Source organism: Aquarana catesbeiana, linkage group LG06, assembly GCF_042186555.1.
Source record: "Aquarana catesbeiana isolate 2022-GZ linkage group LG06, ASM4218655v1, whole genome shotgun sequence".
NCBI lineage: Eukaryota > Metazoa > Chordata > Amphibia > Anura > Ranidae > Aquarana > Aquarana catesbeiana.
Genome location: NC_133329.1, coordinates 319,019,204 through 319,045,106, shown reverse-complemented (window position 1 = coordinate 319,045,106; position 25,903 = coordinate 319,019,204). Strand labels below are relative to the sequence as shown.

The following is a 25,903-nucleotide window of genomic DNA, read 5'->3' as shown; positions in this document are numbered from 1 at the left end:
TGCCCCATGTCTTCCACGGGAAAGAGGTGGCTACTAGCCCTAGGACTGTCACTATCCTGGCTGTCAGCGTCTGTGTCTACACCTTCCTCTAATGAGTCCTCCTCTGACTCCTCTGGGTCCTCAAACTCCTCAACTCCCGAAGTGACAGAGGAAGGGGGTCCTTGCGAGGTTTTCTGACCCCTGTCTGAAAAACCTCCCTGAGAGGAAGTGCCTTCTCTAGAGGACAGGATTTCTCTATCCTCCGCTTTAGGTGCTATAGCAGTCTTAATAGACTGGAGGGTAGAAAGCATCTCCGACTGTACCGCAAGGAAGTCCCTCATAACCTGTGAGGTTTCTTTACTAGACAGTTTTTGTATGCACCTATAGCAAAAAGGTTTCCCATGGTCCTGTGGGAGCTTATCATTACAATTCCCACATCTTTTTGACCTGGGAGGGGGGGGATTTTTGCCCTTCATCTTGTGAGCCCCTTGAGCAGAGCTGCCAGGATCTAGGGAGACAAAAAAGACAAAGTCCAAACTTTAACCAGTTTACTAAGACTTTCTGTGTCTCTCTCTCTCTCACTCCCCCCCCTATGGTGTAGGTAAGACCCCTCTTACTTCACCACAAAAAAACGGAAGAGGACTCACCACCACTGGCCTCTTCCTGGGCTAAGGTTGCAGCTGTTACCTCCTCTCCATCCATATCTGCTGCTTTGTGAGGTTTTCCGACCTCAAGAGAGGAGTATCGTGAGGCCTCCTGCTTTTCCTTGGAGCGCCGAGTGTCTACTCCTATACACCGATGATCGGCGCCATTTTGTTGGAGAGCCACTGTCTGAGGGAGGATTTTGGCCTCTAGTGTCTGAATCCACCATTTTGGCATAGACCGGAAGTCGGAAGTTACAGCGCCCGGAACCGGAAATGCCGCCATCTTACTCCACCCTGGGAAGCCTGCTCCAAACACAGGAGCTTCAGCATTCCCTATGAAGTCCAGGACCTCCACCAGCCCTACAAGGCACCAAGGTACCGCCTGGCTGGCGTCCTCTACCCCCTCTGTGGCCTAAACACCAGCCTGAGCTCCAGTTCCTTCATCACCTCCGTACCTGACTGGGTGGAAGGAAAAAGCATGAGGTATGTGCTCACAGGAGTTCCGGGCTACCCCTCTGTACCCGGGAGACTCCTTGCCGGGGAAGACTCTCTCCCCCGGCCATTGGGGGGACCCCCTGAGAAGGACAGGGCCATGGCTGGACCCGCCACCCTCCCCGGCTTTGGCGTCCAGCCCTCAGGGGGGGGGACCATCCGCTCCTAGCTTCAGGTCTGAGAAAAAACAACAAACGTTTCGCTGCCGGGAAACACAATCAAGAACTGAGGTGCAGGGGGAAGGGAGGGGCCTTTTAACCTTGTATGTTGATTGTGTTTCCTGTCAGGTGGACCAGTCATCTCTCAGGTTATGCCGTCCTGGAAGATGACTAGAGAAAAATAACTTTTTCATGTAAACAATAAGTGTCAGAAAGGGCTTTGTCTTCAAGTGGTTAGAAGAGTGGGTGATGTGTGACATAAGCTTCTAAATGTTGTGCATAAAATGCCAGGACAGTTCAAAACCCCCCCCAAATGACCCCATTTTGGAAAGTAGACACCCCAAGCTATTTGCTGAGAGGCATGTCGAGTCCATGGAATATTTTATATTGCGACACAAGTTGCGGGAAAGAGACACATTTTTTTTTTTTTTTTTTGCACAAAGTTGTCACTAAATGTTATATTGCTCAAACATGCCATGGGAATATGTGAAATTACACCCCAAAATACATTCTGCTGCTTCTCCTGAGTACGGGGATACCACATGTGTGAGACTTTTTGGGAGCCTAGCCACGTACGGGACCCCCGAAAACCAAGCACCGCCTTCAGGCTTTCTAAGGGTGTGAATTTTTGATTTCACTCTTCACTGCCTATCACAGTTTCGGAGGCCATGGAAAGCCCAGGTGGCACAAACCCCCCCAAATGACCCCATTTTGGAAAGTAGACACCCCAAGCTATTTGCTGAGAGGTATAGTGAGTAAACAGCTGAATGTATTTTGGGGTGCAATTCCACATAGGCCCATGGCCTGTGTGAGCAATATATCATTTAGTGACAACTTTTTGTAAATATTTTTTTTTTTTTTGTCATTATTCAATCACTTGGGACAAAAAAAATAAATATTCAATGGGTTCAACATGCCTCTCAGCAATTTCCTTGGGGTGTCTACTTTCAAAAATGGGGTCACTTGGGGGGGTTTTGTACTGCCCTGCCATTTTAGCACCTCAAGAAATGACATAGGCAGTCATAAACTAAAAGCTGTGTAAATTACAGAAAATGTACCCTAGTTTGTAGACGCTATAACTTTTGCGTAAACCAATAAATATACGCTTATTGACATTTTTTTTACCAAAGACATGTGGCCGAATACATTTTGGCCTAAATGTATGACTAAAATTTAGTTTATTGGATTTTTTTTATAACAAAAAGTAGAAAATATCATTTTTTTTCAAAATTTTCGGTCTTTTTCCGTTTATAGCGCAAAAAATAAAAACCGCAGAGGTGATCAAATACCATCAAAAGAAAGCTCTATTTGTGGGAAGAAAAGGACGCAAATTTCGTTTGGGTACAGCATTGCATGACCGCGCAATTAGCAGTTAAAGCGACGCAGTGCCAAATTGGAAAAAGACCTCTGGTCCTTAGGCAGCATAATGGTCCGGGGCTCAAGTGGTTAATGGGACAGCAGGTGATGCGGCAGTGACAAGGTGAGGGACTTGGCAGCAGCAGGTGAGTGGATGCCCACTAACAGACGCTACCATGATGGATCTGAAATGACAGTTGCTCTTTAACCACTTCAGCCCCGGAAGGATTTACCCCCTTCCTGACCAGAGCACTTTGGTCGTCGCTTTAACTGTTAATTTATTTTGGTAAGTAGACACCCCAAGCTATTTGCTGAGAGGCATGGTGAGTATTTTGCAGCTCTCATTTGTTTTTGAAAATGAAGAAAGACCAGAAAAAAAAAAATGTTTTTTTCTTTTTTCAATTTTCAAAACTTTGTGACAAAAAGTGAGGTCTGCAAAATACTCACTATACCTCTCAGCAAATAGCTTGGGGTGTCTACTTTCCAAAATAGGGTCATTTGGGGGGGGGGGGGGGGGGGGGTTGTGCCATCTGGGCATTCCATGGCCTCCGAAACTGTGATAGGCAGTGAAGAGTGAAATCAAAAATTTACGCCCTTAGAAAGCCTGAAGGCGGTGCTTGGTTTTCAGGGTCCCGTACGCGGCTAGGCTCCCAAAAAGTCTCACATGTGGTATCCCCATACTCAGGAGAAGCAACAGAATGTATTTTGGGGTGTAATTTCACATATGCTCATGGCATGTTTGAGCAATATATCATTTAGTGACAACTTTGTGCAAAAAAAAAAAAAAAAAAATTTGTCTCTTTCCCGCAACTTGTGTCACAATATAAAATATTCCATGGACTCGACATGCCTCTCAGCAAATAGCTTGGGGTGTCTACTTTCCAAAATGGGGTCATTTGGGGGGGTTTTGAACTGTCCTGGCATTTTATGCACAACATTTAGAAGCTTATGTCACACATCACCCACTCTTCTAACCACTTGAAGACAAAGCCCTTTCTGACACTTTTTGTTTACATGAAAAAAAAATTTCTTGCAAGAAAATTACTTTGAACCCCCAAACATTATATATTTTTTTAAAGCAAATGCCCTACAGATTAAAATGGTGGGTGTTTCATTTTTTTTTTTTTTTTTTTCACACAGTATTTGCGCAGCGATTTTTCAAACGCATTTTTTGGGGAAAAAAACACACTTTTTAAAATTTTAATGCACTAAAACACACTATATTGCCCAAATGTTTGATGAGATAAAAAAGATGATCTTAGGCCGAGTACATGGATACCAAACATGACATGCTTTAAAATTGCGCACAAACGTGCAGTGGCAATAAAATAAATACATTTTTAAAAGCCTTTAAAAGCCTTTACAGGTTACCACTTTAGATTTACAGAGGAGGTCTACTGCTAAAATTACTGCCCTCGATCTGACCTTCGCGGTGATACCTCACATGCATGGTGCAATTGCTGTTTACATTTGACGCCAGACCGACGCTTGCGTTCGCCTTAGCGCGAGAGCTAAATATCCCCTATGATAGCAATAGGTAGTGACAGGTACTCTTTTTTGAAAAAATTGGGGTCTATTAGACCCTAGATCTCTCCTCTGCCCTCAAAGCATCTGACCACACCAAGATCGGTGTGATAAAATGCTTTCCCAATGGCGCTGTTTACATCCGGCGAAATCTAAGTCATAAAATGCTCGTAGCTTCCGGTTTCTTAGGCCATAGAGATGTTTGGAGCCACTCTGGTCTCTGATCAGCTCTATGGTCACCTGGCTGAATCAACGGCTGCATTCTCAGGTTCCCTGTTGAGACAGGAGAGCCACAGAAAAACACAGAAGACGGTGGGGGGGGGGGGGTGCATTCCCTCCCACTGCTTGTAAAAGAAGTCTAGAGGCTAATTAGCCGTTAGGATTGCTTTTACATGAAAGCCGACTGCTGGGTGAAAAGAATGATACCAAGATGATACCTAAACCTGCAGGCATCATTCTGGTATAACCACTCAAAGTCGTGAATGGAGAACCTGAAGACAAAAAAAATGGTTAACAATAAAACACAGTAAACAGTAAAGTATAAAAAAATTGTATACCTGAAAAGCAAACATGATAAAACATAATAAAACAACAGAATAGAATACAGTAAAAAAAGAGCAGAACAATAGAGAGAGAATAGAGAGAGAGAGAGAGAGAGAGAGAACAATGAAACGACAACTATTTTATTTTATATATTTTTTTGTGTTTTTTTTTTTAACACTTTTTTTGGTAACTAACTTTTATAACTGTAACCGGTTCCAGGTTCGGGTCTCTCAAAATGTGATGGCATCTTGGGAGACCCTGTGAAAGTGTGCCTAGTCTGTGCAATGCTGTACCCTATGCTAATACTCAACTAGTGAATGGTAGTGTTCAAAACATTCACCAATGCAAAGATCAGGATTGTCAGGACAGGAGGGACAATAATAGCGGGTGTCACGCCTATATCTGCGCTTGCTGCAGACACGACATCTTTTTTGGGGGGGGTTCGTTGGGTAGGGGTACTCGGGAGGACATAAAGAAAATGCCTCTCATGCAGCCGACTGCATTTAGTTGGGGATGTGAATGGGGGAAGTACGGGCGCTGCAGAAGTGGTGGGTTCCCAATTAGGATTGGCGAATGCAGCAGGAAGGGCATTATGGGCACGACGGGCCTGTGTTTGTCTTCTTCTTGGTGGCAGCGGAACACTACTTGTGCTTGCCACCTCACCAGCTTGAACTACACTTATGGGACTCGCCACGTCACCAAGTGTTACTGCAGTGCTGGTTTGACTACGACCGGGGTGTACTAGGCCGCTGGTGCTTGCCAGTTCACCAAAACGCTACCAAAAAAAACTGTTAGCGATTGCAGGGATCAGGCCTGACTCTGCGAACGCTGCAGTTATGCGTTTAGTGTTTTGTAAGTGTCAGTGATCGATCGATACTGCACTTGGGTGGGCTGGGCTGGGCTGGGCGGAGGGGCAAAACGCAGGTGCTAGCAGGTATCTGGGCTGATCCCGCTAACACTGCGTTTTTGGGAACCCTAAACTGCTGGGGACGCTAGTATAGATCTGATCGGATCAGATATTGATCCGTTTAGATACTATACCACTAAGGGAGGTGTATGCTGCGTGCGTGGGTGTTAGCGGTACTGGCGCTAACCTGACGCTGCCTGAGGCGACGCATATCACCGCCGGGCGATCAGGGGGCTAAACCTTTATTCGGTAATAAATGGCGGGTGCCCTGACACTATAAAAAAATAAACGAACTAACCAGCGTCACCCGTAACAGTTATACGGTGATCAGTGGTGAAAGGGTTAACCAGGGGGCAATCAAGGGGTTAAAACCTTTATTCGGTAGAATATGGGGGTCCCTGACGCTATAAAACGCTGACGGCGAACCTAAACATTTACCTCCCTAATTAGCGTCACCAGTGACACTAATACAGCGATCAGAAAAATGATCGCTTAGTGACACTGGCGCCGGGGGGTTATCAAGGGGTTAAAACTTTATTAGGGGGGGTATCCTAGACCTAAAGGGGGCTAACACTAACTGCCCAACCACACTAACTGTCACAAACGGACACCAATGCAGTAATCATAAAAAAAAAAAAAAAAATCGATCGGACCCTGCCCGTGCCATTCTGCCGACGTATATCGTCGTTAGGCGGTTGTCAAGTGGTTAAATGTAAGGACTTTTTCTTACTGGTAGTTAGAATCTTTAATATTTGCAAACAAAATTAAGGTTTCCCCATTTAAAATAATAAGTGATCAGGTTAGTAAAACTGTGATAACAGAACTGATTCAATCATACAGTTTGTAGTGTACATAGATTTGCAAAACAATAGGATAAAAGGAATATTCCTGAACTTTGTTTTATCTCATGGTTACTGTGAAATTGTGTGAATGCAGTGCAATGTTATCTCAGCTTGCAGAGCTTGGATTCATTGAATGAGTTTACCAAAAATGTAAATATTGCAGAATATACAACCTCAAGCTACACAACTAAGCTCAATTTCATGCTGATTAAATTATTAAAAATGTATCTTAAATAGAAAACTATCTTTAGATATATTTTTACTCCAAAAGGATTTTCTTAAAATAAATTTTGATAAAAATCAAAACAATCCAATTTAAAAAAATACTGTAAATAAAAAAACAGATTTTTTAGATTTAAAGAAAAAAAAAAAAAAAAAAAAAAATCATTGATTTTTATCCACCCTGATAGATAAATGTTGTTCTCCCGTCAACCTCTCTCTACTCTTTATTAGTGGCAGAAGTAATGGCTTGTAATCAAAATTCCCACTGGAAGTTGCAGGCAGGGGCGTGCTGGCTCTAGACTTTCACTTAAAAACTCAAAGGAAATCTATAGCAGGGCTGGGACAAGGGGTGGACTAGAGGGGCGGTTGCCCTTGGCACAATGGTTTACTGGGTGCAGGATCCTCTAAGCTTGCATGAACGGGGGAGGGGGTGTCGTTTGGCATCTTTGCCCTGGGCGCTGGACATCCTTGTCCCAGCACTGATCTATAGTCACAGCATTCACTAGAATTTTATAACATCAGCTTTATATTAGCAATAAAAGCAACAGTTATTTTTGACAATCCACTATAGGCTAATAATTTCAACAACCTCCGGGATTCTATGCATACTGTGCCGCTTCTTCTCTGGTTTACTGTCAATCAGTGGTGGCCTGTCCATAGGGGGCGCATAGGTACCGCCCCCTCTATCCGTGCGTCCGGCCGCCTGATCTACAAATTGCCGTCTCTCTGCGTCCATAAGCCCCCACCTCGTTGACTGCGATTGACAATGGCTCCTGCATCTCAGCTAATCAGGAGGGAGAGACCTGGGAGAGCCTCGGGTCTCGTGCACATTGCTGGATCAATATCTGTCTTAGACAAGTATTAGGGGGGCTGAGGGGGAGCTGCACACCAAAAGTTGTTTTATCTTTATGCATGAAGGTAAAAAACCTTCAGCCTTTACAACCACTTTAACATTAGCTTTTCAGAGGACTCCAGGTTTGAAGGTTCCAAGACACTAAAAAGCGGATAGATCTGGGGAGAGGGGAAAGGGACACGGTGAACATCAGTGGATTGAGGGATCCCTTTGCAGACACTCACTTTGCTCTGAGTGAGCAAGGTGACGGTGTCTCTTTATTGTGACATGGACCTTACAGTTATTGATATTTTGCAGCTGAAACTTCATAAAGCAGTTGCACTTCCCTTTCACTCCCCATATACTAAACCACAATACTAGCACAGCTTCTGACCTCAATTCCTCAAAAGCTTTGATTGCTCTGTGGTGCCCTGTGCAGGGCGCCTCCCCCCCGTCTAATCATTTAATTCATAATAGCAGAAAACGGTCATCTGATAAGTCCAGCACTCTATGATGACTAATCATCACACATTGAAATATGTAGCATGAGCAGAACAGTCACAAGTCTCATGTCCTGACCACCAGTAGTAGTTCAGTTATGACCAATATGTCAGCAGCATGAATTGTTTTGTATGCAGGGGGGGCGGGGGGGGGGAACAATACTGCTATGAATAAATAAATACTCAGTGTAATTCTAATATCTAGTCCTTGCACATTACATACAATGGAGGATCAGCAGTTCTGTACCGTAAGCAAAGACGCCAAGGACCTGGTAACAACCTGCGGTGGAAAAGGAAAGCGTTGGCTCCCAGGGAACGGAAGGGCAAGAGATATTTAATGGCACCCTAGGCAAAATTTGGCATTTACACTGGGGGGGGGGGGGGGGTGGGCGCAGGTGTGATTTCTCAGAAAGTCACAGTTGGCTCCCATATCAAAAATATTGGTGCTAGAGACACACAGCAGAAAGAAGAATCAGCTGCGGGAACACAAAGCTAGACCCCAGATACAGAGGAGTACCTCATTTTTTAAAAGTCAGCAGCTACAGTAATAAATAAATTATATATATATATATATATATATATATATTATATTTTTATTTTATTTTTTTTTTTTTTAATCGCATTGAACAACGGTGTACCAAACCACTATACATTTCCTTCAATTCTGACTACAGCGTACCACCGCTAGCAGCTAGGGCTGCAACTAATTTATTTATTTTATTTATTTCAGGTACTTATATAGCGCTGTCAATTTACGCAGCGCTTTTACATATACATTGTACATTCACATCAGTCCCTACCCTCAAGGAGCTTACAATCTAAGGTCCCTAACTCACATTCATACATACTAGGGACAATTTAGACAGGATCCAATTAACCTACCAGCATGTCTTTGGAGTGTGGGAGGAAACCAGAGTACCCGGAGGAAACCCACGCAGGCACAGGGAGAACATGCAAACTCCAGGCAGGTAGTGTCGTGGTTGGGATTCAAACCAGCGACCCTTCTTACTGCTAGGCAAGAGTGCTATCCACTAAAAAAAAAGGGTAATTTATTCTTAAATATCTCTATGCAGTGGTAAATAAATAACCAACTATATGGTTAGGGAGCAAAATATCTAATCCACTCTGAGAATAAGAAACAGAAGAGATATACTGTATATAATATTAGAGGAGAGATATACTGTATATACTATTAGAGGGGATATATACTGTATATACTATTAGAGGGGATATATACTGTATATACTATTAGGAGGGTGAATCTGGTAAATATCAGACTCAGAGATCAATTTTTTTTTTATTATTAAAAACAAACAATGTCTTCCTTAAAAAAAAAAAAAAAAAAAAAAAAAAAAAAAAAGTCATTTTAAGAACGTTCGTTCATTTTTCTAATCGTTCATGGGGTCAAATCGACGTTCATTTTCAACCACAGTGACAGGAAAATTTGGAAATAATAGAAAACTTCTTGGTCATAGGAATTTTCAGACAGTGTATGTGGTTTTCAATCAGAAATTACATTCATTTTAAAAACAAAATGTTAAAAACAAGTGAACATTTCAAACAACATTCTTTCATTCAGCAAATGTACAAAGATTTTTCGTCTGAATATTCTCGTCTGAAAATTGATCGGTGTGACCAGCATAAGGCTCAGTACACACCTATGCAGTTTGCTTTTGATCTGTTTCTGCAGTGCTTTTTGCTGTGCGTTTTGATTTTTGCACACGTGATTTTGCTGTGATTTGTGTTTTTGCATTTTTTTTTGGCCAATTTGTTGTTGGGCAGATTAAAGAACACAAATTGCTGCAAAAATACATTACATGATTCTCTGCAGCTTCTCTATTGAAGTATATTGTCCCATAGGAAACCATGTAAATGAACTGTAGTGCGTTTCTACAAAAAAAACATAGATGTGAACCAGGTCTAAGACGTTTAGTAACATAATTGGGTTAAAAAAAACTAAAATTAGTCCTTTATAGTACAAAAAAAAGCAAATAATCACTACTGTAAGGGGTTAATTTTTTACTGTAAAACTAATATTTACAGTAGTGATTATTTGCTCTTTTTGTACTATAAAGGGCTCATTTTATTCATTTTTTTAACCCCATTATGTTACTGGCCGATTAGTCGATTATGAAAAATAGTAATTGATTAATTTCATAATCGATTAGTTGTTTCAGCCCTACTCACAGCCAAGGACATGTCAGGCTAATGATCCCCTTAGTGATCCTGTGGCTGACCATTGGCTACCAGTAGCAAAGTCGCTAGTGTAACGTGGCCCTTAGAAACATCACCCTCTTGCAGTATTTTTTTTTTTTTTTTTAATAATTAAATTTTTTTTCAACAGTAGTAAATATATAACTGCCTGTTCTACAACCAAAAGAAGGTCAACATACAGGAAACCTGAACATATAACAGTGCCATAGTCAAGGCAGTCCCAGGGACCATCTGTACAGCCAAGAAGGAAGTGAGCCCGTGAATGACTATGCACTGTGTGAATATATCAGTCACTTCACATAGGCCACTTGTCATTCCTAAGCTAACTTCCTCTTTGCTCAGAATGAGCTATTGAGGGAATTTGCCCAGAAGACACCCAGATCACGTACCAAGACACTGTACACTTGACAGAAATATAATCACAGTATGCTACAGAGGTAGATCCAGCCTCCTCAGAGACAGCATTGGAAATCACAAGCTAACATGGACAAATTATTGCTTGCTGATCTTTTTACTTTTTTTTTTTTTACAAAATGTATAAAACCTGCATAAAAACTGAGCAGTTCTGTGCTTTGCCCTTATTCCAGGGTGGATAAAAATCAATGTTATTTTGTTTTTGTTTTTTTATTTAAATCTGATTTTTTTTTATTTTTATTCAAATTTAATAAAAATGCTTTGGTACAGTAAAAAGCTATCTAAAGATTGTTTTCTTTAAGAAACATTAATAATTTAATCTTTTCAGCATGAAATTCTGCAATATTTACATTTTTGGTAAACTCATTCAATGAATCCAAGCTCTGCAAGCTGAGATGACATGCACTGCATTGATGCATTCACACAATTTGACAGTAACTATGAGATAAAACAAAGCTCAGGAATATTCCTTGATCCCATTGTTTTGCAAATCTATGTACACTACAAACTGTATAATTGAATTGGTTCTGATATCGTCATTTTACTAACCGGACAGCTTGTTATTCTAAAATAGGAAACTTTAATTTTGTTTGCAAATATTAAAAGATTCTAACTACCAACAAGAATAAGTCCTTACATTTAAAGAGCACCTGTCATTTCAGATCCAACATGGCGGCGCCTGTTAGCGGGCATCCACTCACCTTCTTCCACCATGTCCCTCACCTTGTTGTGTCACTGCCACATCACCAGCCATCCCATTAAAGTTAATGAGACTGTCGGTGAGTCAACAGCGGGTCAGAGGAGGAGCAGCTGCGGGACAGAGATGACAGTTGCTCTTTAAAAATTATGATTTAAATTGAGTTGATTTAAAATCAAGCTATTTTACTAGTGATATAAAATCAGGATTTAAATCCATTTGTATTTAAATCAAAGCCACCCTGCCTTAGTCCTTGTAATAAAGGCAAAGCTAAATGTATTTTGCATTCTAATACCAAAAAGAAAATATAAAATGCACAAAAAAAACATCCATATTTAGCTCAGAGAGGTTTTCAGAATGCACTTAACTGCACAATAATCAGAACCTCACATAAAGGGTAAAGTGATAACGCTGGATTCCAGAGCACCATAATATGTATACAGGTTATCAGCCACCAAAATACACTGACAAATAAGGTACTCGCGCACTTTTTTTTTTTTAAAGCTAAACTCAAACAAAGCACAACAATTTTTTAATGTAATATACTCCTCAATGGCCATAGAAGAGATATACACTTTGTGTATATCAAATGACATTGTAAACTCATTATGTAGAGAGCAGAGCTGTGGAAGGAGCACAGTGGGTCCCACCCACTACAGGCTGCCTGCAGAAAACTTCAGGAGGGGGCGGAGACAGGACCAGTTATCCTGCACAAGAAGAGAGAGCAGAAGTGACCGGTCTTTATTACATCTCCTGCACAAAATAAAAAGTTTCACACTGCACAGATCTGGGGGAAACACACAAAAGCATAAAAAAAAAAAAAATACATAATACACATTCTGCTAGTATTTAGACATTATTTGCTTATGTCAGAGTTTAGCTTTATTCCCTTCTTCCAAAATATGCCTCATGATGCTTTATGCAATCATTCTCACAATGTAGGTGAACAGTAATCTGGATGACTAGGTCACAACCTAGTTGATGAAGTACATTTTACAACAATCCTTAGATCTATTCTGTGCTATGAAAGTCCAGAACAGTTCAGCCTTCTCAAGTCTGAAGGACAGCAAACTGGCCCTCTCTTCAGAAAATTTGGAGACGCAAGTAACTGGAAGTGACGTGATTGGAGATCTCGATGAATTGGCTATTTTGACAGAACGGCAGGAACTAAGATGTCAATCTACTTTCTTCAACCACTTTGGTTTCTCATTTCATGACATCAGTAGACCTTCTAGAACAGGGGTAGGCAACCCGCGGCATGCAAAGCCTCTTTTGCCGGCACTCGACTCCCTCCCCATCAGCAGAGCAGTGCAGGGAAGTATCAGTGAGACACTAATGCATTCCAATTTCAGATTTCCCCACACCGCACTTACATTGAGGGGGAGGCACTCTGCCCCCACACATTGTAAAAGATGGGAAACATTGTTTGGTTCTCCAACTTTGCTGTCAGCTTTTGTGATGGAGAAGAGATTGGGTGCAGTTCTGGTGGTGGTGGGGGGGTCCCGGTTTCCAGGAGCAGGAGGACTGTCATTGGCCACTGCTAAAGCCAATCACAGTCCTTCTAGCCCCACCCACCATCTGGAGGAAGATGATTCGCTTGGTTGCCACTACCAATCTCAGAAAGAAGGGATTTCACTGTGATTGAGAAGACCACAATCAGGTACAGTTTGTGGAATTACTGTTGAGCTTCTGGGAACTTTGTTGAAACTATTCCTGAACCTTTGCATCACTTACTACTGAACCCCTGCAATCTGTGTCCCTTTAAGCCACAGTCAGTATGGTGGGGCAGATGTGGAGGGGGTTACAGTGGTGGGGCAGATGAGCAGGGGGGACAGTGATCTGAGGTGTGAAGGTGCATGATTTGGGGCTGATCTGAGGCGAGAGTGCAGGATGTTAATTTCTCACTACTCAAGTAGTTTACAGCATTTAATTTGTAAAAAATCCTTTTTGTGATTGAGAGTGTGAAATTGACTTTTTTTGTTATAAAATCGGCGCGCTCAATTTCTTTGAAAACATTTTTCGGCACACTGTGCTCATAAGGTTGCCTACCCCTGTTCTAATATAACAGTTTAGCTAGCAAACATACATGCAACTTAGCCATTGTGCACATTTTTCGATACATTTACAAGTTGTCATAGAATGTTACTGAACTGTCACAGCAACAATTGTAACGGCTTACAAAACTTCTTAAACACATTGAAACAGCAAGTATAACCAAATAGTTTAGGGTGAGGTGAGTGTACAGAAACCAGAAAGTCCTCCACATTACCAGTGTAATGCCAAGAAGAGCCTTTTTAAAAGGGGAATGAAGCCTAAACATTTTAAAGGAGTGGTAAAGACAGGTTTTTTTTTTTTTTTTTTTTTATCTTAACGCATTCTAAGCATCAAGATAAAAAAAAACTTCTGTGTGTAGCAGCCTCCCCCCCAGCTGTCCGAGACACTCCTCCTGATTGGCAAGCAGAGATGACAGCCTTAGTGTCGGAAATGCGACCGGGAGCAAAGAGATGACATCATTTCTCACTGCCTGCCCTGCATCACTGTTCTCCTGCCTTCATTCAGAACACACCACTCCAGAGGCCTGCCTCTGTGCTAAATGGACCAGTACTACCACCAGTGCAGTGGTGGTAGGCAGCATGGCAAGTGACATTCCGCATCTGGTGACAGGCAACATGGCAGGTGGCGTGACAAGTGACAATCCACATCTGGTGGCAAGTGACATTCCGTATCTGGTGGCAGGCGACAGTGGCAAGTGACACGCTCAGGGCTCCCACTGATTCTGCATTATGGTGAGTTGAACTATTTCATTAATTACTACAAGGTAATAGAAATAATGCACTTTATTCACCTTGAAACCATATCAAGCATGGTGCCGTGATGATTGAAGCGCTAACACTAGCCATTGCCTGTGAAAAATAGACTACCCCCCCAGTCCTTGGTACAATTTTCTTTAACGCAGCCGGTCCCCGGCGCCAAAAAGGTTGGGGACTACTGCTGTAAAGCACATGCACCATGAAGCATACACACCAGCATCTATAAAGGTGAGCGGAATGAGTTGGCTGCCAGAGATGATCTAACAGTTGTGCGCCTCTCTTAATACCTTCAAGAATAATGAATGAATGACTACAGCCGGCTCATAATGCCAAGTGCCACCGGCGTGGGCTCCCGTTGATTGCACCCACTCTGCCCTTGTCTCCTCGTTCCTCCCCTTTTTTTCTCAGTTTTCTCAGAACAAAGTGAAGACAGTCATCATCAAGTGGAGAAAATATGGCACAATAGTGACATTACCAAAAACTGGACATCCCTCCAAAATTGATGAAAAGGAGAAGAAAACTGGTTAGGGAGGCTGTCAAGAGGCCTACAGCAACATTAAAGGAGCTGTAGGAATATCTGGCAAGTACTGGCTGAGTGGTACATGTGACAACAATCTCCTGTATTCTTCATATGTCTGGGCTATGGGGTAGAGTAGCAAGACGGCTAAATGTTGCAAGAACACATCTGAAGTCTCCCTAAGCATGTGGGAAAATGTCTTATGGTCTAATGAAACCAAGGTTGATTTTTTATTGGCCATAATTCCAAAAGATACGTTTGGCGCAAAAACACCACTTCCCATCACCAAAACAACAACATACCCACAGTGAAGCATGGTGGTGGCAGCATCATGCATTGGGGCCATTTTTCTTCAGTTGGAACAAGGGCCTTAGTCAAGGTAGAGGGAATTATGAATAGTTCCAAATACCAGGCACAAACTTTTAGGCTTCTGCTAGAAAGCTGAACATGAAGAGGAACTTCATCTTTCAGCATGACAATGACCCAAAGCATACATCCAAATCAAGAAAGGAATGGATTCACGAGAAAATTCAAGTTTTGGAATGGCCCAGCCAGAGCCCCGACCTGAATCTGACTGAATATCTGTGGGGTTATCTGAAGAGGGCTGTGCACAGGACATGCCCTTTGCAATCTGACAGATTTGGAGTGTTTTTGCAAAGAGTGGGAAAATATTGCCAAGTCAAGATGTGCCATGCTGATAGACTCATACCCACAAAGACCAAGTGCTGTAATAAAATCAAAAGGTGCTTCAACAAAGTATTAGTTTAAGCCTGGGTTCACACTAGTGAAATCACATTGGATTCGCACAAAAAATAGCGCAGGGACTCGTTTTTCCCCCCGCACTAGAATCGGATCGCATGGGTGTTCTTGAGGGGGGCTGCTTCTGAGTGTAGCAGCCTCCTTAATACTTACCTGATCCCCATCTCTGTCCACAAGTCCCTCGGCCATCTGAGACAGAGAAAGAGAGAGAGGCCTGAATGGACACAGGGAGCTTGCCTGCACCCCATAGCATGCTGCTTGCTGTGGGGGCACGCGACAGGGGCCGAGAAGGGAAGGATCCAGGCTGCTTTGTGCAAAACCAACTGCATAGAGCAAGTATAATAATTTTGTTATTTTTATTTATTTTTTTAAATGAGAGACTTTACAAATCACTTTCATTTGCAGGGATTTCTTATCACTTCCTGTTTTGGCTAGGAGACAGGAAGTGAAGGGAAATGTCCCCACTGGGACAAAGAGGGCAAAAATAAACCTTACAGGGGATATAATCCTCCTTTACTCTATCAAAAAAAAAAAAAAAAAAAAAAAAAAAGTTAGATGCACACTTAATACAAAGTACGGTATTTTACGTCATTACTTCTATTTAAAAAAAGAAGTAATTTATGCTTCATTTAGGGAAAGTGGGCAGAACTATGCAAATCTTTCCCTTCCTGGGCCAACTGTGCATTCAGAGCCTCTGGATTATATCACCAACGCGACTTTATCACATAGCATAGCAGGCAGAGGGGATAATGGCCCAGTTTCAGCACTTCTGCTGAGCACATCCCCCCCAAAAAAAAAAAAAAAAAGGAAGCTAAAAGAGTCACATAACCTGCACCAAAGCTTACTGTACCCACAGTAGAGCTTTCTAGGCATTTCTAGAACTAGTGCCAAGTTATACTGCTATGTGTTACCCCATTGGGAGACCTTCCTCTACTGCAGTTTATCCGACACACAACACTGACAGAAGTATGTAGAAAACTACCCAAAAGGGACACAGACAGTGCTGAGAGAAGTACATAAGCTGCCACCGACATTTTATTATTCAGGTTGCTCGTCTAGCGTACTTTTTGGTGTCTATACTTTTATGTTCGCTAACTTGGAACAACTTTTCTTACTTCTAGGTCATGTAAAGCATTAAAGCCAAAAACTTCCACATTAAATTCCAGTTAAGAAACATTTGCACTAGAAATCAACACATTTCCTGCGAGATAACGCCTAAATATAAAATCTGTACTGGAAGCTACTGATAGAAGCAGTCAGTCAATGGATTGAGATACAGTGTAAAAGGGCGCTCTGAACATCAAGACCAAGCAGACAGTATCTGTATTAAAACGGGGGACTGGTGGTGAAAAACGCATCCTTTTCTGATGACCACATCCGGCTTGCGGTCCACGCTGGTTGCCGTACCTCACCGCTGACGTCACTTCTGGGATCTCCGTCCATCGCAGACTCGGACAGTGTGACCGTTTATTGGCTCATCGGTACTTCCAGGGCCTAGGATATCTTTCTGCTGGCGATCTTGGGATCCTCTGCTGCAGCATATGAACAGCCCCGAGAATTTTTACATGCTGGGGACCTTCCTATTGCCGGACCACCTGCACTAAGAATGATGATGATATGCTTTTTATCTCTTCAGATCCTGTAAGTGTTTTTAATCCTTTTGGGGATATTAAATAGTTCTTAATTCTGCACTTAGAGGCGCCTTTCTTTTTGTTTTGTTTTTTTAGTCAATGGATTGAGAAATGGCAGCTTCCATCCAATGTTTTTAAAAGAAAGTATTTACCTTTGAAACAGGTCTCCTTTGATATGGAAATGAAAAGGAACATTAAAAGTTAATTTAAAACATAAACATGTCATGCTCTGTGCAATGATATTGCACAGAGCAGCCCCAATTCTCCTCTTTTCGGTTCCCTTGCTGGCGCCCCAGACTCCTCATCTTCAGCCAGTACCCCCAATAGCAAGCCGCTTGCTATGGGGGCAATGGTGCCTGCTCACTCCAGAGCCCCACTCTACGAGGAATTAGAAACCCAGGAGAAGTTTAGCTTGCGTGCACATCCCTGGATCAAGGGGGAGCTCAGGTGAGTATTAGTAGGGGGCTGCTGCACACAAAAGGTTTTTTACCTTCATGCATAGAAAACATGAAGGTAAAACACCTTGAGCCTTTAAAACCACTTGAAGTAAAAAACATGAAAGGGTAGAGTTCATAATGAAAAGGACTTTCTACTATCTTCTGTCAAAGGCCACCTCTCTTTATAATAGCAAAATGTTTTCCCCAGCCTGAAATTGAGATTTTCTTTTACTTTTAATGAAAAAGTAAACAGGACAATTAGACAATAATAACCTGACAAAGTCTTCTAATCCATCTCCACTCTGTCCAAAAAAAACAAAAAAAAAACTGCCTTTAGTTATACTTATATATATATATATATATATATATACACACATACACACACACACACGGAGCTCCACTGTTCAGTGCTTGTCAAAAGCCTGTGAACTAAAAAAAAAAAAAAAAAAGTGAACTGTGAAATCACAAGACACTGAGACAACTGCATGAGGGTTCTGTACTGGTCCGACCCCAAAGAGGAAGGGTCTCAATCCCTGAACCCCACGGGGCACACGACTCGTAACTGGGGCAAGGTCCTCCAGTCTATCTAGGCCGAAGCCAGTTGGACCCAGCTCCTTAGGGGCCTGCTGTCCAACATCCACAAAAAGGCCAGGTTCACACTGATGCAGTGAGATTTTGGTCCGACTTTCAGTGCACTTTTAAAGTGCAGCTTGATGGGATTTTGACAAGATTTCGATACAGCTGCAATTTCTGTGCTGGAGAAGAAATCAGGCTAGAATTGTATGACAACAGGACAGAAAAGCATTTCAAAGCATTTCCATTGAAGTCTATAGACCACAGAATCGCACCAAAGAAGCACAGGATCCTTTCCCAAAGTTGGATTGCAGCTGCACTGCATTGATGTGAACACTCCATAGGAACCAATGTTATTGCCTTTGTCATGCGATTTAGTGCAATCAGATTCAGTTCTGAAATCACATCAGTGTGAACCAGGGCTAAATGATGAGGGAAGAACAGGTGGCGTTCCAAATTAGTGTGTGGCACAGTAAAGCCCCATATACACCGTCCGGATGTCGGGCGGCATCAGTCGGTTCAATAGAAACCAGCCGACATTTAACCTGTGTGTACTGCAGCCGGTCCAAAAGAAGACGGCCACTCGGCCAGCTTCTGTCGAGGGGCAGGACCGAAAAAGGTCTACCGATCGGCCCCCGATAAGTGCTCTTAGCCAATGGCGGAGAGTGCTGACCAGAGTGTTCTGGTGGAGGGCCGTTCCCCTATCAGAACACAATAGCTCAGCAGGGGAGATTACTGTACAAACATCGGATAGTTAGTACAGTGGCTCCTCCTGAGCTCATTCATTCAACCCTGATGGGTTGAACAACAAAAAACTAGTAGAGTGTACTAGGGTTAGAGCCTTCGTACAATAGCTATGCACGTCTCATTCCATCACATATCCCAAAAATAAGGAGATTATTCCTTATTTCAGGACAGTGGGCGGAGCCATTCAAATGATGCTTTATGCCCCATTGGCCAGGTGCACATCCAGAACTGCAGATAATGCCCAATAACAACCTCCCAACTTTCTGAAATGGGAACAAGGGACTTCTATTAGCAAACATATGTAGGCATAGGACATATCCCCATTTAGGGAGAATTGTGCAAATACATATAAAAATGCACTTGTGGGATGGGATAATATATATCTCCCACAAGTGCATTTGTTACCACTGCTGCTGCTTTATATTGGAATTTACAAATTGGATGAAAGATTTAGCACTGGGAAATGCTTTCTGATAGAGAAGTATAGTTGTATATAAAATGCACTATAAATCAGACCAAAATTAGGCGGAAAGAGGGACAGAGTGTTCCAAATCAGGGACAGTCCCTCAAAATCAGGGGCAGTTGGCTGCCTTTATCAGTGCATGTATGGAAATCATGGCAACTATGGAATAGAGCTTGGGAAAAGAAGCCTGAAACAACCACAGGCAGTTCGGAATATAATGTATTGTATTTGCACTATACACCAGTGGCTTTGGGTGTGCATCTGGATGTTTGGAGCATAAAGACATAATCTCCGCGGTTCGGCCCACTGCCTGGAAACTAAGAATAATACTCATATTTTTGGAATATGTGATGAAACGATTCATGTTAACATCTCAGGCTTTTTTTAGAACGTTCTACTCCTTTAAAAGGTTATTCTTCCCAAAATGTCGATTTCAGTTTTTGGTCATATCTGTAATGCAATTTGGGATGATGAAAGGAAGAATCTAATTGGCTGCAAATGAGAATAGTTGTCTCAACAGATACTTTAACCCCACAGTTTCCATGATTAATGCCATATCTAAGTAAACATAAAACTTAACTGTATATACATATCAAAGAGATAAATGTTCCTCCATCTGATCAGGCAGAAAATGGCTTACCGTGTCCTACGACGTGTAATAGAAAAGAGCGGTCATAGCAGAACCGCTGAAAAAAATAAATGCTAATTGTCCGCCAACCTGGTCCAATAACTACAATGCTTTCCTTGAATCTCCGACATGAAACAATCATGCAGCCAGGGAAGACAACACAACTCTGCATACTTGTTCTAGTCAATGACTGACAACAAATTGAAGCCACAGGCTCAGCATGCCCGCCAGGTAATGGCCTATTTCAGAGGAAGATCTCAGCAGTGGCAGCTCATGTCCCTCAGGACAAAGGTTCAAGCGCTTTCATCATCAGCTAACAATGGAAATTCCATGACACCTGCCTAGATCTCAGAGATACGTAGACTTCACAACGACATCATTTATCTATATTTTTTTTTTTTTTCGTTTTCCAACATAAAAAAATATAAGCGTCACAGAACCATAATATAAAATGGAAGACTAATACGGAAGAATGGAGAAAGAGCCTCAACCTACAGTTTATATAGAAAATAAGAGCTCTAGAACGTGAGCCCAGAGAACCATACACCGCTAAAAATGAGCCGCTCTACTTGTGCTTTATTCTTACATTGTATTATATGGTCCTGTGAGGTCAATGTCTTTTTTCATGTTATTGTTGAAAAACAAAAAAAACAAAAAAGAAAAACACATGAATGTGCTCATAAAAGTGACATTTAAACATGTGATACTTACCTGCTCTGTGCAGTGGCTTTGTAGTCCCCGGTCCTCCTCTTTTCAGGTCCCCGTCAGCGTCCCTGGATCCTCCCTCTTCAGCCAGTGTAAGGAAAGGGATGGTTGGCACTCAGGATGACATCCAAAAAAAAAAAATAGTATTTCCTTATTCAGTAAACATGCACAACGCTCAATCATGAGCCATGACTAAGGACTAACGTCCGAAACGCGTAGGTTTTACAGCATTGTACATGTTTACTGAATAAAGAAATACATTTTTTTTTTATGTCAAAAAGTTCCGACCATCCCTTTTCCTCTGGTACGCTGAAGGTGTCTTATAGCGCCCATACATCCGTTTCCCTCTTCAGCCAGTGCCCCAATAGCAAGCCATTTACTATGGTGGCACTGGTGCATACTTGCTCCCAAGCCCTGCTCTATGCATCCATACAACACAGAACTGTGGCTAGGTTCCACCCCCGCTCTCTCCTCATTGGCTGTGATTTGACATTTGCCAATGGCTCCCGCTGCTGTCTCAGCCAATGCGGAATTATAGACCCAGGAGAAGTTCAGCTTTTGTGCACATTGCTAGATCAAGAGGGAGCTCAGGTTAGTATTTTTGGGGGGGGGCTGCAGCACACAAAAGTTATTTTACCTTCATGCATAGAATGCATAAAGGAAAAAAAAAACCCTTGATCCTTCAAAACCACTTTAACTAGTAGTCCATCATTGACGACGAAATATATATAATCCAAATAAGTTACCATAATTCAGATATGAACCTTCATACAGGTTTGATTTCTAGAAAATGTCTCTCCCACGTATAGACGCACACACTCTGAGAATCATTGGTCAGCAGGTATAGTATTGTGTGTACCCAGCCAGGGGTGTCAGATCCTCTCCAACTAGTCCAGCAACCACATGCCTTGTGCATGAATTTATAAAGTGGAGGTTTTCAGTTAATAAGTCCATTCCAACCATTAAGTATGGGAGGTTCAGAGGATTACCTGGTAATAGCCGTAATTTTCTTCACATAAAAGGCAAAGAAATAATTTAGTGCAGTTTGTCATATTGGAGGCCTCAAAATGCCCCAAGAAACCCCAAATCAGGATGTAAAGATTGATAACAAACATCATTGCTAATCTCCTAGCTGTACCCAGAGAGGTGCCAAGTACAATGACATACTAATTCAGCATAAAGCACGATACATACCAGCCTGCATCAAGTCTGAGGACAAAATACAGAGCAGTGACAATCTCAGGACTGGATGAAATACAAATTGTTTCTGATATACATTTTATGCGGGTAGAAGACCCAATCACAGCAGCGGGTGGGTGTTCTGCTCTGTATAAGTGTCACACATTGCATTCTATTGAATTGTCACAAAACAAGGTTTAATCCATCCTTATGCACTGCAATGTGTTGCGATACGACATGTGCATTCAACATGCAACCCGAACTTCTACTATTATTAGTACACACCACACTGGTGTGAACTACAACAATAGGGCATACAGGAAATGGCTTTATGTGTTGGGTATAGCCGCCCAACAACACGGTGCAAATGGCTCTTAGGGTTTAGATGGCTGCACACCATAACAGTGCCATCACATGGGTGATCAGCAGAAAGTGAGGGACTGATGATGGGCCCAGAATGTAAACTGTCTGTGTACAGGAACCTTCCTAGCTGCAGTCAGCCTGTCATTGATTTGTACAGGCTTCCTGACCACAGCTGTTCACATGCATACAACATTCTATTTGTACAGAGTTTACATGTTCTGCTTGTGTGGGTTTCCTCCTACACACCAAAGACATGTTTGTAATTGGCTCCTGTCTAAATTAACCCCAATAGGTATACAGATGTGAGATTTGGGCCTTAGATTGTAAGCTCCTTTAAGGCAGGGACTAATGTGAATGTAGAATATGTAAAGCTCTGCACTATTGAAAAACCTGTAATAAATCAGAAAATAAATCTAGCATTAAAAATCTGATCCTTGCCACAGAAATCTGTTGGGGGCTCTAATCACCTGTGTGAATGCACCCCAAATAATGGCCATAGTTCTTCATCCAGGAGTCACAAGTGTTCAGCACAGCGGCCTGTACAAAGCAATGACTGGCTGTGTCTGTAAACTAGTAAATGTAGACAGTCTGCATCCAGGGTGTATGTACATCTGTACCTGTGCACACTTGGATGATGGTAAAGCTGAATGCCAGGCACTTGGCCTAAGGGCTCAATAATACACAGGCACAGTGTGAAGTATATTGTTAAAAAAATTTAAAAAAAAAACAAGCATACTTCTGTGTCCAGGAATGACAGGAGCGGCCTGTACAAAGCAATGACAGGCTGTGTCTGTACACTGGTAGACACAAATCTCAGTGTATACATGTGTACAGGGAGGGACAGTCTACATCCAGGGGTATACACAAGATTCATGTTTACCAGTGTATGAATACAGCCTGTCATTGCTTTGCACAAATCACTGTACCCAACACCTGTCATTCCTGGACACTGAAATATGCTTGTGATTTTTTACAAAGCACTCCCGGCTTTGCCTGTGTAGTAATGAGCTCTTAAACCGATATTAAAGCAAGTTCAGAATAAATAAAAAACACATTTCATACTAGAAAAGAAGAAAAGGCTGCACACCACCAGAAACGAGCTAACGTAGTTTATAGTTTTGAAGAAGCACTATTGACTGTGTGAAATGCGTCACCTCTCCTGGGCCCTGTGTCTTAGTGGTTGTCATTGAGTTTTTGTTGGAACAATAAACTACGTTGGATCGTTTCTGGTGGTGTTCAGCCTTTTCTTCTTTTCCTATTGACATCGGTTAGCGAGCCGTGGCTCGCACCCAGCATATCCGGATCGCACCAATTCACTCACCTGCAGCGGCGGTTTCTCCTTCTGGATTTCTACACATTTTATACTTGCCTGCAATGTGCATTTGATTGCGCACAAAGCAGCTCCTATTCTCCTTTTCTCGGGTCCCCCGCCGGTGCTTCTGGCCCCTACCTCCTGTCAAGTGCCCCCAGAGCAAACAGCTTGTTAAGAGGGCACCTGAGCCGCTGCTCTGAGTGTCCATTCAGTGTCCCGCCCCCTCTCTCTTCGAATTGGCTGTGATTGACAGCAGTGGGAGCCAATGGCTCCGGCTGCTGCCTCAGCCAATGAGGAGGGAGAATCCCCAGAGAACTGAGGCAGTCATGTACATCGCTTCATCGTGATGGGGCTCAGGGAAGGATTGAGGGGGCTGCTGCACACAAGTTATTTTTTTACCTTCATGCATGAAGGAAGAAAACCTCAAACCTTTACAATCACTTTAAGCAAGCCATTGATTATGCTTTTCCTTCAACCATGGTTTGAAGGAAAGAAAAATTACCCGATTCCCCCATTGACACAGTCAGTGTTGATTGGGAAATCCCTCCCACTGAGCTATTGGATTATGAAAGCGGTGTACAGTGATCCGGTGACCAGGGTGCACTGATCAGATATCCGGTGTACAGTTATCCGGTGACCAGGGTGCACTGATTAGGGATCCGGTGTACAGTGATCCGGTGACCAGGGTGCACTGATCAGATATCCGGTGTACAGTTATCCGGTGACCAGGGTGCACTGATCAGAGATCCGGTGTACAGTGATCCGGTGACCAGGGTGCACTGATCAGATATCCGGTGTACAGTTATCCGGTGACCAGGGTGCACTGATCAGATATCCGGTGTACAGTTATCCGGTGACCAGGGTGCACTGATCAGATATCCGGTGTACAGTTATCCGGTGACCAGGGTGCACTGATCAGATATCCGGTGTACAGTTATCCGGTGACCAGGGTGCACTGATCAGATATCCGGTGTACAGTTATCCGGTGACCAGGGTGCACTGATCAGAGATCCGGTGTACAGTGATCCGGTGACCAGGGTGCACTGGTTAGGGATCCGGTGTACAGTGATCCGGTGACCAGGGTGCACTGGTTAGGGATCCGGTGTACAGTGATCCGGTGACCAGGGTGCACTGATCAGGGATCCGGTGTACAGTGATCCGGTGACCAGGCTGCACTGGTTAGGGATCCGGTGTGCAGTGATCCGGTGACCAGGGTGCACTGGTTAGGGATCCGGTGTGCAGTGATCCGGTGACCAGGGTGCACTGATCAGGGATCCGGTGTACAGTGATCCGGTGACCAGGGTGCACTGATCAGGGATCCGGTGTACAGTGATCCGGTGACCAGGGTGCACTGATCAGGGATCCGGTGTACAGTGATCCGGTGACCAGGGTGCACTGATTAGGGATCCGGTGTACAGGGTGCACTGATTAGGGATCCGGTGTACAGTGATCCGGTGACCAGGGTGCACTGATCAGGGATCCGGTGTACAGTGATCCGGTGACCAGGGTGCACTGGTTAGGGATCCGGTGTGCAGTGATTTATACAATCATGGAGGATTTCCTCCTCCCTTCTCTTCCCTGCAGTTGGTCTCCTCATCCTGCACCGCCCTGTGTGTCCCCTCCACCCCGGGATGTCCGGGCTCCTCTCTCCGGGAGTCCCCTCCCCTCTCCTCCCCCGGTGTCATGATTCCCGGTATAGGCCCCGCACCCCCCCGGCTCCCCGGTTTTACCTTCTTGATGTTGTAGAGTCGGGTGAGCATGCCGACCCCCCGGTCATTGAGGATGGTGAGTTTCTCGGCCAGCTTCTGCTGACTGGGCTGCAGCACGGAGCGCGACATGCTGCCCGTCCTCCACTACAGGAGTCGGCGGCGGCCTCACCGGGAGGAGAACAGCGCTGAGGCGATAGGGCGGAGATCCCGGGCGTCCCGGGAGAAGAAGGGAAGGGGGTTTGTTGTTGTAGGGAAGGGGGGGGGGGACCTCTCATACAGATCCCATGCTCCGCAGTTTAACGCGATGACACGCCTGCCTAGAACCGCCGACAGCCCCTCCCTTCCTGTCGAGATGTGGGATCGTCCACCGCCGGCACCGCCCCTCTCCCTTTCCCGAGGGATCCGGGAGATGCGCGTCCCCGTCCGTGCTCCGTGCCGTGAACGCGGAATGCCGTGGTGACATCATCGGTTCGCTGCGTCGTCTTGATTGGCTGTATGGAAGCTGCGGGCAGAGCTAGGTGAGGGTAGGACAGGTGTGGGCGGAGCTTCGTGTACAGCCTGCTACGTCCACCGCGCAACATTCTCAGTGTGAGTCTTCCAGAGATAGTCCGTGTGTGAAATCAGTGCAAGGGATAGTCCGTGTATGAGATCAGTACAAGGGATAGTCCGTGTGTGAAATCAGTGCAAGGGATAGTCCGTGTATGAGATCAGTGCAAGGGATAGTCCGTGTATGAGATCAGTACAAG

General features: G+C 43.5%; 1 protein-coding gene across 4 annotated transcripts in view; it reads right to left on the bottom strand.

Moving 5' to 3' along the window:
- Positions 1-25,592, bottom strand: part of NCKAP1 (NCK associated protein 1) — a 221,324-nt gene extending 195,732 nt beyond the window's left edge. For 2 of the 4 annotated variants that reach the window (XM_073633733.1, XM_073633732.1), the window contains exon 1: positions 25,179-25,591. In XM_073633733.1, the coding sequence (XP_073489834.1) occupies positions 25,179-25,286 (108 nt within the window). In that variant the 5' untranslated portion in view covers positions 25,287-25,591. Of the gene's footprint in view, positions 1-25,178 lie in introns of all 4 variants that reach the window. The other 2 variants (XM_073633731.1, XM_073633734.1) reach the window with 2 other exon arrangements.
- Positions 25,593-25,903: the final 311 nt, after the last annotated feature.